Consider the following 13,534-nt stretch of genomic DNA (forward strand, 5'->3'; position numbering starts at 1 on the left):
GCTGATTACACTGAGCTTGGATGATACCTCCTGGATAATGTCAGACATCCCATCTTCCTCCTCATCTGCCTCCGTGGTGGTGGGAGGCTCCAGGGTCAGGCCTGAACCTACAGACTGGATGTACACACAGGTATTTTTGAAATTATACAAGTCGCTCATGTTGAAAACATGCAAACACATACAGGTGTACACACATATACACACATCCCTGCATACATTAGCATTTTTGAAGATGTGCAAATAACTATAACATACACACTTTTGAACATACATACATAAATGCATACATACATCACACACACACATGTATACATCCAATAGTGCATACATGCACACCTGTCCACATCCATGATTTTGAGGATATACATTGTACACATGCAGGCAGCCTGAACCGCATAGCTTTTCTTCACACACACACACACACACACACACACACACACACACACACACACACACACGCACAAGCACGGCCAAAGCTCTGAGTTCTCACTCTGCCTACACTCACAGTTTTGCCCTTTGTCGGGGTCATTTTATGGGCTTGTTTGGTTAGTTCCTGCCGTCCAATCAGCAGACAGACCTCTTCCGACCAATCAGAACACGGCTGCTCCCGGCAACGGTAGATGGCTTCTCTGATTGGCAGAGCGACACCAAAAGGGACAGACTCCAGGTCTTTCAGCGTGAAACCTGGACAAATTAAAATGACATGGATATGTTTTTTTTAAATTTCCTTAATCTCACAACACATCGTTGTAAATACGCAAGGACATATATGGCAGCCCTTGTCTGTTACTACAGAAATAATAACAGTACTCATGACAGCAGTGATTGTAGTATGATTATTGTGATAAGATAAAGAGCTATGAGAGAACTGCCAACCCCTCTCCATCTTTGTCTTCAATTGTTTGAATTACATAGTCCTGCGTACAGCGAAATTGTTTCATCCTTAGAACCAGCAAAATGAAATTGCAACTCATTTGTATTTGTTCTTTTAGAAATGTTAAAATTTTGCTAAAAATTCACTCAACACTTCAATGGAAATGGCATGTGGTGGCACCGAGTAGATCCTGGAGGCAATGTTAGGGTAAATACCCATTTTAATGTGACACAAGGCTGAGGTGGAAATCAGTATGAAAACAGCAATTTTTCACTGATGGAATAATGTTAAAACTGTACTGGCTTGTCTTACCTTCTGAGGTGAGCCAGACCACCAGCTTCTCTGCCAGACTCTCTCCGGACGAGTCAACCTCAACACAGCTCTGTCTAGAATCAACACCCACTGCATGTTAGTAAGAATATTGATTACTGAATGACGAATCAATTGAACCCATACAGATAAGTAAGGTAAGCTGGAACAATATCTTCCAAAAAAGACAAATGTGTGTAGAAAACAACCTGATAAGAGTAAGATGAAAAAATTAGTTCACAGGAAAAATGGGATTTTAGCATAAATCAATTATATCGGTATGAGAAAAAAAAATCCTCAATACAGAAACAGAAAAACAATCACAATCACAGAATTAAACATCTGGTAAACTGAATGACTACTTAACATTAATGAACAGTTAAAGTTGGACCAACAGATTCCCCCCACCCCAAGCTCATTGTGGGTGAAAGTTTACATTACATTTTCTCTCCAGGGCTTGTTAGTGTTGATATTCTTTTTTTTGGGGGGGGGGGATTTTTCCCTTTTCTCCCCAGTTGTATTTAGCCAATTACCCTATTTTCCAAGTCATCCTGGTCGCTGCTCCACCCCCTCTGCCGAGCCAGGGAGGGCTGCAGACTACCACATGCCTCCTCTGATACACGTGGAGTCGCCAGCCACTTCTTTTCACCTGACAGTGAGGCGTTTCTCCAGGGGGACGTAGCATGTGGCAGGGTCATGCTATTCCCCCCAGTTCCCCCTCCCCCCTGAACAGACGCCCTGACCGACCAGAGGAGGTGCTAATACAGCGACCAGGACACATACCTACACCTGGCTTCCCACCCGCAGACATGGTCCATTGTGTCTGTAAGGATGTATGACCAAGCCAGAGGTAACATGGGGATTTGAACCGGCGATCCCCGTGTTGGCAGGCAACGGAATAGACCACTACGCTACCTGGACGTCCCCCCAGTATTCTTCTCTTAAACAGGAGAGTAAAGCAAGAACAAGCTTGGAGAAGTCAGAGTTAGTAATAGGTAAACAATAATTCTAACCAAATGTGGCCCGAATAAGCAGCAAACATCTTGAAAAACAGGGTGCTTTTATATTCTGATAAGAGAAAAGTCACCTAAATGTTTTATAAATTGTTTAAATTGATCTTCCTGTGGTTGGCTGTTGAATTACCTTCTATGGGCTGGTTCACCCCAAGAGGACTTCTGACCTGTGATGTAAAGAGAAAATTTGTAAAACAGTCACAGAGGAGGGGGCACTTTTCAATACCGTTGTGCATTCAGTAACTGAAATGGCAATCTCAAAGACTGTGGTTGTGTTCTTTTTACAGCATAACTTCCCTAGAGTCATCTGCCACAACACGGGTACACAGAGCGTTCCACCTGTCCTCTCTGGTGGACCAACCACAGGTAGGTGATGGAAAAAAATGTCACAACCTTTGGGTCGTTGGGATTTTTGGTGGGACTGTCACCAGAAACACATTTGTATTTCTCCATATTACTGCAAATGCAAAGGCTTTCATCGGTGGTTTGCAGGCTGAATCATCATTTTGCCACATTGTTCAGCGAAAGATGGTATCTTACCAGATATCTATTTGAGTGAAAATCTTTGAAATTAATATTTTAAGTTCCTATTTCATTGAATGACCCCTTCCATTAAAAGACATGATTTCCCAGCTACCTGGGTGGTTAGGAGGCATTCAGGGGGTATATTAATTGTAGTGTGATTCAAAATCAAATCTTTGGATTTTCAATTGTTTTTTAAAAAAAAGAAGCTTAAAAGTCTAAATCTCTACCAAACTGAAGATGGATGTATTTGAAAAAGGATGTTTTTTACATGAACTGAAAGAAGTTATTCGTTATAATTTTGTTTTGTCCCACCTTTCATAGAATTGCCAACCTTTTCATCCCTCCATGCTCTCAGTATGTTCACCACTTGCTAATCTCAGGTTTGCCACACCTGCTGTGTCACCAGACAAGGCTGACGTCCATCTTGTTAACCAGCAGGGTGTCGGTGGAAACTATGCTACTGTTGGGCGAAGGAGAAGGAGAGGGGGAAAGCATGTCCAGAGGCAGCTAGAGAGGAGGAAGGGTAGGCATGTGGAGGTGAGAGTTGGAACTTTGAGTGTTGGCACTATGACTGGTAAAGGGAGAGAGCTGGCTGACATGATGGAAAGAAGAAAGGTAGGCATACTGTGTGTGCAAGAGACCAGGTGGAAGGGGAGTAAGGCCAGGAGTATCGGAGGTGGGTTCAAACTCTTCTACCATGGTGTGAATGGGAGGAGTAATGGGGTAGGGGTAATTCTGAAGGAAGAGTATGTCAAGAGCGTGCTGGAGGTGAAGAGAGTATCAGACAGAGTGATGAGTATGAAGCTGGAAATTGAAGGTTTATTGCTGAATGTTATCAGCGCATATGCCCCACAAGTTGGGTGTGAGATGGATGAAAAAGAAGAATTCTGGAGTGAGTTGGACGACATGGTGGAGAGGGTACCCAAGGAGGAGAGAGTGGTGATTGGAGCAGACTTCAATGGACATGTTGGTGAAGGGAACAGAGGTGATGAGGAGGTGATGGGAAGGTATGGAGTCAAGAAGAGAAATGTGGAAGGACAGATGATGGTCGATTTTGCGAAAAGGATGGAAATGGCTGTGGTGAATACATATTTCAAGAAGAGGGAGGAACACAGGGTGACATACAAGAGTGGAGGAAAGTGCACACAGGTGGACTATATCTTATGTAGAAGGCGCCATCTAAAAGGGATTGGAGACTGCAAGGTGGTGACAGGGGAGAAGTTAGCTAGGCAGCATCGGATGGTGGTCTGTAGGATGACTTTGGAGACCAAGAAGAGGAAGCGAGTGAAGACACAGCCGAAGATCAAATGGTGGAAGTTGAAGAAGGAAGACTGTTGTGTGGAGTTCAGGCAGGAGTTAAGACAGGCAGTGGTAGTGAAGAGTTGCCAGATGGCTGGACAACCACTGCAGAAATAGTGAGGGAGACAGCTAGGAAGGTACTTGGTGTGTCATCAGGACAGAGGAAGGAAGACAAGGAGACTTGGTGGTGGAATGAGGAAGTACAGCAAATTATACAGAGGAAAAGGTTGGCAAAGAAGAAGTGGGATAGTAAGAGAGATGAAGAAAGTAGACAGGAGTACAAGGAGATGCAGCGTAAAGCAAAGAGAGAGGTGGCAAAGGCAAAGGAAAAGGCGTATGGTGAGTTGTATGACAGATTAGACACTAAGGAAGGAGAAAAGGACTTGTACCGATTGGCTAGACAGAGGGACCAAGCTGCAAAGGATGTGCAGCAAGTTAGGGCGATCAAGGATAGAGATGGAAATGTGCTGACAAGCGAGGAGAGTGTGCTAAGAAGGTGGAAGGAATACTTTGAGGGGCTGATGAATGAAGAAAATGAGAGAGAGAGAAGGTTGGATGATGTAGGGATAGTGAATCAGGAAGTTCAGCGGATTAGCAAGGAGGAAGTGAGGGCAGCTATGAAGAGGATGAAGAGTGGAAAGGCAGTTGGTCCTGATGACATACCTGTGGAGGCATGGAGATGTTTAGGAGAGATGGCAGTGGAGTTTTTAACTAGATTGTTTAACACAATCCTGGAATGTGAGAGGATGCCTGAGGAGTGGAGAAGAAGCATACTGGTACCGATTTTCAAGAACAAGGGCGATGTGCAGAACTGTAACAACTACAGAGGTATAAAGTTGATCAGCCACAGCATGAAGATTTGGGAAAGAGTAATAGAAGCTAGGTTAAGAGGAGAGGTGACGATCAGCGAGCAGCAGTATGGTTTCATGCCACGAAAGAGCACCACAGATGCGATGTTTGCTTTGAGAATGTTGATTAAGAAGTATAGAGAAGGCCGGAAAGAGTTGCATTGTGTCTTTGTAGATTTAGAGAAAGCTTATGACAGAGTGCCGAGAGAGGAGGTGTGGTATTGTATGAGGAAGTCAGGAGTTGCAGAGAAGTATGTAGGAGTGGTGCAGGATACGTATGAGGGAAGTGTGACAATGGTGAGGTGTGCGGTTGGAATGACAGATGGGTTCAAGGTGGAGGTCGGATTACATCAAGGATCGGCTCTGAGCCCTTTCTTGTTTGCAATGGTGATGGACAGGTTGACGGACAAGATCAGGCAGGAGTCTCCATGGACGATGAAGTTCGCGGATGACATTGTGATCTGTAAGCGAGAGTAGGGTGCAGGTTGAGGAGAGCCTGGAGAGGTGGAGGTATGCACTGGAGAGAAGAGGAATGAAAGTCAGTAGGAGCAAGACGGAATACCTATGCGTGAATGAGAGAGAGGACAGTGGAATGGTGAGGATGCAAGGAGTGGTGACAAAGGCATACGAGTTTAAATACTTGGGGTCAACTATCCAAAGTAACGGGGAGTGCAGTAGAGAGGTGAAAAAGAGAGTGCAGGCAGGTTGGAGTGGGTGGAGAAGTGTGTCAGGAGTGATTTGCGACAGAAGGGTATCAGCAAGAGTTAAAGGGAAAGTTTACAAGATGGTTGTGAGACCAGCTATGTTTTATGGTTTGGAGACAGTGGCACTGACGAAAAGACAGGAGGCGGGGCTGGAGGTGGCAGAGTTGAAGATGCTAAGATTTTCACTGGGAGTAACGAAGAAGGACAGGATTAGGAACGATTATATTAGAGGGACCGCTCAGGTTGGACGGTTTGGAGACAAAGCAAGAGAGGAAAGATTGAGATGGCTTGGACATGTGTGGAGGAGAGATGCTGAGTATATTGGGAGAAGGATGCTGAATATGGAGCTGCCAGGGAAGAGGAGAAGAGGAAGGCCAAAGAGGAGGTTTATGGATGTGGTGAGGGAAGACATGCAGGTGGCTGGTGTGACAGAGGAAGACGCTGAAGACAGGAAGAAATGGAAACGGACGATCCGCTGTGGCGACCCCTAACGGGAGCAGCCGAAAGTAGTAGTAGATTCACTGTAAATTAGCTTTAAAACGTGCAAAGTTCAGCCCATACCATGCTCATTTATGGAACAAGCATCAATACAGGGTGGCTGTCAGATTTATTTGTATAGCTCCAAATTAAAATTTAGTCCCAGTTGGCTTTACAATCAAAACTACATTCTGTACAATGTACAACACCCCATATCCTTAGATACTCAATTTTCTATGAGAAAAAATTCCACAGAAAAAACCTTGTCAGGAAAAAAAAATGGGAGAAACTTCAGGAAAAGCAACCAAGGAGGGATCCCTCTTCCAGGGCGGATAGACATGCAATAGGTGCCGAGTGGACAAGCTGAGACAGATTCACACTATCCTCTCAATGGGGCACTAAATGACTACACACAGCGAAGTAGAGCAGAATATATACAATAAATAAATTGTAGCGAAACAACTGAAAATTTGAACATATAAGGAAACACTGCAAAATATATACATTGATCTGAGGCAGCATGACATGAGTTGCTAAACTCAATAAGCCAAGTATTTGCTCTTTTTTCACTTGATATTTGCCACACATAATAGGGCTGTGCACCAATATCCTCAATTTCATAGATGTGCTGTTCGCGAAATGCAGTTTATTCAAATGTTAGCCATCAACCTGTCAATCAAAGGTTTGTTGTTAAAACTACAACACGTGACACGCCAACACGTGTCAGCTTCATCAGTTTCAGCTATGGTAGTGTCTTTCTTAGAGAGGTTTAAAAGTTGTTTTGTAGTCCTTTGTAGCATCATGTCTGAGAGATTGCTTGTGCATGGTTACAAGTGTACAGTCCATGCATATATACATTACCTGACCCCTTTAAACAAAAACACACACACACTGGATACTCCGACACAATCAACAGAAAGTCAATATCCTATTTTGTGTCCATGGAATAGCTGGTGGACATGTCATTTGATCATCAGTTTGCTGACAAATAGTTGGAGGACAGCGGGGCTGCTGTCGTCTCCTGGCTGAGCTCTTTTATTCAGGCCCAGAACAAAAGAAAATGAGCAGAGACAGCTGGTACAGAAGCCTACATCAGTCTCCTTTCTCTTTACTGGGCCCTGGAGCAAAGATCCACGGGATTGGCAGGTAATAAGGGGTGGTTGTCAATAATGTTAACACAGACAAGCATGCAGGCACGTGCACACATACAAAAAAAGGCAAATGACGTAGCCTGGTCACAACAGTGTGAGTGTATACATACAAAACACACATGAAACGTATCTTCTGGGCTAATCAAACACAAACACACACACACACACACACACACACACACACACACACACACACACACACACACACACACACACACACACACACACACACACACAGAGCCTGGACTTACCTACAGAGAGTTTGGCCAGGTATTTGGACACATTAATTGAGGTGGCATACTCGTCTCCAACAACGTAGAGAGCATAACTCTGAGAGAGAGGGAAAAGAAGCAGAGGTTTAACAATTACCTGTTCATCGAGTCCAGCCAATAAAAGTAGTTCAAAACCTTACACAACACTCCCAACAAAGTTTTAAAAAATGAGTCGTCTTAAACGATTTTCAATCTTTATAGTAAATTAATCATTTCTTTGTCCTGAGCTTAACTCAGATGCTGAGTTGTGCTTAACCTACTACTGGTACTCAAAAGAAGACATGCATAGTGATACATAGGTGTCCTCATAATCCGATAAGGTCATTATACTGTGCAACATTTCAATCCTTCTGCGCTTAAATATATTAATCTTCATAAATTCTTCTTTAATAAGATCGAAGGATAACTGCAATAAATACAAAGACTAGAATGGGCTTCATGATTGTCAGTTGTTAAGTGCATCCATGATATGAATTAGTAAATTCATAACCAATAAAAAACTATCAATAAGCACGTGACTTGGGTTAAGAAAATGTAGTCCACTAAACTTTAATCATTTAACAGCAAATTGAACTGAATGAGAAAGCTGAAATTGTTTCATGATTACGAATGGCCCGAATGAAGAAAAATGATTATTAAATAAGAAACCGACCTTAATCAACAACCAGTTTATTCTGTTTGTTGTGTTTTGTTAAGCAACTCCAAAAAAAGCTAACACGATACTGCAGCAGTCGACCACAGGAAATCTGAATGGTCATTTTGAAAATGTGCATTCGTTTTTATGCTAAATTCCCACTGTTTTCTTTGCTGTACGTGCAGCAGTGGAGTGACTCCTGCTGGAAATCATTTGTAGGCTGTGTTGCAGGAAGTTGTATGGTAGGAAACAACTCTAACTGACCGTAAAGATTACTGTAAATCTTTTACATGACCACTAATACTTTCGACGATATACTGCTGTAGCATCATGTTAGCTTTGGTTGAACCTTGAAGTATTGCTTGCATTGAAAAAGGATTGGGGATGTGTCCTCTGCTAACTACACTGAATTCTGAGAAAATGGCCTGGGAAAATGAAACCTACATGTCTGGTTGAGCATAAAATCAGAGTCAGAATCAGTTTGATTTGACAAGTATGTGTAGGCCTACATATACAAGGAATTTGACTGCGGCCCCTCCATTTCTCCATGTACTCACACAGAATAGACATGCAGCTAAAACAAAGACAACGAACGTTTAGCAAGGTAAACATAAACATTTAACTACGATGTACAGATATAGATATACACTCACTGGCCACTTTATTAGGTACACCTTGCTAGTACCGGGTTGGACCCCCTTTTGCCTTCAGAACTGCCTTAATCCTTCGTGGCATAGATTCAACAAGGTACTGGAAACATTCCTCAGAGAGTTTGGTCCATACTGACATGATAGCATCACGCAGTTGCTGCAGATTTGTCGGCTGCACATCCATGATGCGAATCTCCCGGTCCACCACATCCCAAAGGTGCTCTATTGGATTGAGATCTGGTGACTGTGGATGCCATTTGAGTACAGTGAACTCATTGTCATGTTCAAGAAACCAGTCTGAGATGATTCGAGCTTTATGACATGGCGCGTTATCCTGCTGGAAGTAGCCATCAGAAGATGGGAACACTGTGGTCATAAAGGGATGGACATGGTCAGCAACCATACTCAGGTAGGCTGTGGCGTTGACACGATGCTCAATTGGTACTAAGTGGCCCAAAGTGTGCCAAGAAAATATCCCCCACACCATTACACCACCACCACCAGCCTGAACCGTTGATACAAGGCAGGATGGATCCATGCTTTCATGTTGTTGACGCCAAATTCTGACCCTACCATCCGAATGTCGCAGCAGAAATCGAGACTCATCAGACCAGGCAACGTTTTTCCAATCTTCTGTTGTCCAATTTTGGTGAGCCTGTGCGAATTGTAGCCTCAGTTTCCTGTTCTTAGCTGACAGGAGTGGCACCCGGTGTGGTCTTCTGCTGCTGTAGCCCATCTGCCTCAAGGTTCGACGTGTTGTGCGTTCAGAGATGCTCTTCTGCATACCTCGGTTGTAATGAGTGGTTATTTGATTTACTGTTGCCTTTCTATTAGCTCGAACCAGTCTGGCCATTCTCCTCTGACCTCTGGCATCAACAAGGCATTTTCGCCCACAGAACTGCTGCTCACTGGATATTTTCTCTTTTTCGGACCATTCTCTGTAAACCCTAGAGATGGTTGTGCGTGAAAATCCCAGTAGATCAGCAGTTTCTGAAATACTCAGACGAGCCTGTCTGGCACCAACAACCATGCCACGTTCAAAGTCACTTAAATCACCTTTCTTCCCCATTCTGATGCTCGGTTTGAACTGCAGCAGATCGTCTTGACCATGTCTACATGCCTAAATGCATTGAGTTGCTGCCATGTGATTGGCTGATTAGAAATTTGCGTTAACGAGCAGTTGGACGGGTGTGCCTAATAAAGTGGCCGGTGAGTGTATATAAAAAGTATATTTAAAAAAACAATGACGTAACAGGAAGACAAAAGTGCAATGGTGCAAAAGTGCAAAGATGCTGGAATAAATGTGTTAACAGGTTACTTTATATACATGAGATAGGTGGACCAGACCACTTCCGGTGTGGGAAGATGGCGGCGCAAATTCACATTTGCAGCGGCCTCACTCAGCACCGGTGTGGGGAAGATGGTGGAGCAAACTTAGTTTTGGTGCAGCCTGGCCCAGTGCTGTCCATGCAATTTCTTTGTCCATGTCTGCATCTGGTTTTGTTTTGTCTTCGTTTGATGGCTGGGAGGGCTGGTGCTGGATCGGCTGGGAGAGCTTGGTCTGCTGCGTCCTGTGGGTCCAAGGACTGTGGCCCTGACCGGACATGCACCCGAGGAGGTAATACTGAGGGCGGTCTGACGGGATGCGGAAGCGGGGCAGGCTAAGCTAACTGCTAGCCCATGCAGACCAGCAGTTCCGACAGTCATCCTGGCTGGCGTTCGTTCTCTGGACAGTGGAATTTTTGGAGTGTGCTGCACTGAGTGGACTGTTTTGTTAACTGTTTGTGGGGGGGTTGCTTTGTTCTCTCTGTTTTTGGAAATTTTGGATGTGTTTTTTGTCTTTTGTGTTGCACTGCTGTGGGAAACAGAATTTCGTTTCTTTTGTGTACCCATGTACATGAAAGAAAAGCCAATAAATTCTTCCTGATTCCTGACATGATAGAATATGCATAAACTCAATATACAGTATATACAACATTCTTAGATTTATTTTTGACAATGATGATATTTTAAAACTGTTTATACTAGTAACTGCAGGTACAATGGATGTTCAGTGTTAGGGAGAGACCCTCAAAAAGTCCAAACTATTCCTTCAAGGAAAAAAGTTCATATTTTAGCTCGGGAGAGATTCCAGGCAGATTACGACTGGACATGTTTTTGACGTCAGTTATGTGTTGACAGATTGGTACAGACCTTCTGAATGACCCTGGGGAGTGTCAAGGTCAGGGTCTTTCTGTGTGGCAAGGGTAAAAAGAGAGGGAGAGAACAAGATAGAGACTGTCTCATATACAACCACAGACACATACCAACCAACACACACAGACACAACACACCACCCATGCCCTCTATAGTGTAAAGTGCTCCTTTGTTGTGCACTCAGGGGAAAAACTACATGCACACACATATACAGACAGACACACTGCATTCAGGGTGTCTGACCATATCTCTGTCACAACTGAACTCATTCACCCCCTTTTGTCTCTCTTTGTGTGCACATGCATACACACACAGACAGAAGTCACATGACAACTGGCCACTTGGAACAGCAAGTTAGAGGTGACATTCAGGATGATGAACAAACCAACACAACCACTGAAAAACAAACACAGGGAAGTACTGTTTTGTAAATGTCACAATATCCTTTGGAACACTGTGCATGTTTCTGTGTAGGACTGGAGAGCATGTGACACAGGGACTGGAGTTTGTGGGATGGAGGGTTGTAGTAACCTACTGGAGAAGGATTTCATCAAGCCTAGCATTTCAGAATCAGAAACACTTTGTCATTTCATTTCATGCACTTATGCGCATGAAATGTAATGTAACATTGTTTCTTCCAGCCGACAGCAGTGCAACACAAAGACAAAAAACACATATCCAAAAACTACAAGAACTACAACAACACATATATCCAAACTAACACATACATATATCTAAACTAAAAAAAAAAATAAAAAAAAATGCTGTCCAGGAGAACAAACGTCAGCCAAGATGACTGTTGGAACTGCCGGTCTACATGGGCTAGCAGTTAGCTTAGCCTGCCCTGCTTCCGCATCCTGTCCGACCACCCTGTGTTTCCTCTTCATGCGCAGCTCCGGGCAGGGCTGTGGTCCTTGGGCCCACAGAATGCAGCAGACCAAGCTGCCTCAGCCAATCCACACTAGCTCTCCCAGCCAGACACCTTCGACACACCTCCCTGCACGCCACACGACGACACTAAAAACACAGTCAAGGTAGGTGACGCTGCCGCCAGACTGCCCTCGGTGTTATCGGAACTGCCGGTCTGCATGGGCTAGCAGTTAGCTTAGCCTGCCCCTCTTCCATGTGGTGTTACACTGCCCTTGGTGTTACCTCTTTGAGGACAGCTCCGGGCAGGGCCGTGGTCCCTGGGCCCACAGGATGCAGCAGACCAAGCTCTCCCAGCCGACCCAGCGCCAGCTCTCTCAACCATCAAACAAAGACAAACTTAGATGCAGATGTTGATAAAGACACTGCATGGATGGTACTGAGTGAGGCTGCAGCAAACATGAAGTCGCGCCGCTGTCTTCCCACACCGATACTGGGTGAGGCCATTGCAAACGTGAATTTGAGCCGCCATCTTCCCGCACCAGAAGTGGCATGCTTTTGGGAAGCATGGCTTCAAACAAAAACAAAATAACACACTCAGCCAGCTCTACACCCATGTTTTTGAATGCAGAATTTGTGTGTGTGTGTGTGTGTGTGTGCGTGTGCGTGTGTGTGTGTGTACTAGAAGTTACAACTTTAGAGTTAGGGTTTTTGCAGTCAACTTTTTAGGTGAAAATAATAACAAGATACTGGGTGTCAATTTGACCTGAGAAGATTTATGTGAACTATTTGATTGGACTTGACAGGAGGAGGGACAGAGTGCCACAGGGTGGCCCTACCAGAGCCAAGAGCCTGGTCCTCTCACAGATGCCCATTAGAAAAGGAAAGGGCTGGACTTTCTCCCCTCGCACACAACTGCTGAGCCAGTCAAACACAACGGGAGGCTCCACCCTCAAGAATGATGGATGTTGCATCTGGCCAATCTGGGCTGAAAGAATGAACAAGCATGTCAAACAGCCAGGGACAGAGAAAGGGAGAGTAAAGGAGATGAACATAGAAGAGATGAGGGGGAGTGGTGAGAGGAAGACAGGAAGTAAAGTTGAATAGCAAAAAAAAAGTGCCTGATGATAGTGTGGTGTAGAGTCATTTCAGATGGACTAACACAGACTAAAGTGATTTTTCTGAGCAAATGCATTTACATTAGTATTAATTGTTTTCACCATCAGTATTAATAGCGGGAGTACATATAGTAGTAGTAACTGTAACAATAAAAACTAATAAGTAATGAAAAATAAAACTTTTAAAAAGTGATGAAAATAACAGAAATAAATGCTTTCAAAAATACAATTACAAAGCCCCGCTTTGCAAAATTTAATGAGAGGCTTGGTCTTTACCCCCCCCCCTTTTCTCCCCAATTGTATCCAACCAATTATCCCACTCTTCCAAGCCGTCCCGGTCTCTGCTCCACCCCCTCTGCCGATCCAGGGAGGGTTACAGACTAACACATGCCTCCTCCGATATGTGTGGAGTCGTCAGCCGCTTCTTTTCACCTGACAGTGAGGAGTTTCGCCATGGGGACGTAGCGCGGGGGAGGATCACGCTATTCCTCCCAGTTCCCCCTCCTCCCGAACAGGCACCCCGACCGACCAGAGGAGGCGCTAGTGCAGCGACCAGGACATATACCCACATCTGGCTTCCCACCCGTAGACACGGCC

At 44.4% G+C, this 13,534-nt stretch overlaps 1 protein-coding gene across 1 annotated transcript in view; it reads right to left on the bottom strand.

Annotated features, from left to right (window-relative positions):
- anapc1 (anaphase promoting complex subunit 1) overlaps positions 1-13,534 on the bottom strand; it is a 206,103-nt gene that overhangs the window by 128,978 nt on the left and 63,591 nt on the right. The window contains exons 24-29 of the mRNA XM_056291362.1: positions 12,659-12,807; positions 7,452-7,530; positions 2,327-2,363; positions 1,187-1,260; positions 506-684; positions 28-114 (exon numbers count right to left, since the gene is read on the bottom strand). Of these exons, the coding sequence (XP_056147337.1) occupies positions 28-114; positions 506-684; positions 1,187-1,260; positions 2,327-2,363; positions 7,452-7,530; positions 12,659-12,807 (605 nt within the window). The remainder of the gene's footprint in view (positions 1-27; positions 115-505; positions 685-1,186; positions 1,261-2,326; positions 2,364-7,451; positions 7,531-12,658; positions 12,808-13,534) is intronic.

This window comes from Lampris incognitus, chromosome 13 (genome assembly GCF_029633865.1).
Source record: "Lampris incognitus isolate fLamInc1 chromosome 13, fLamInc1.hap2, whole genome shotgun sequence".
Lineage (NCBI taxonomy): Eukaryota > Metazoa > Chordata > Actinopteri > Lampriformes > Lampridae > Lampris > Lampris incognitus.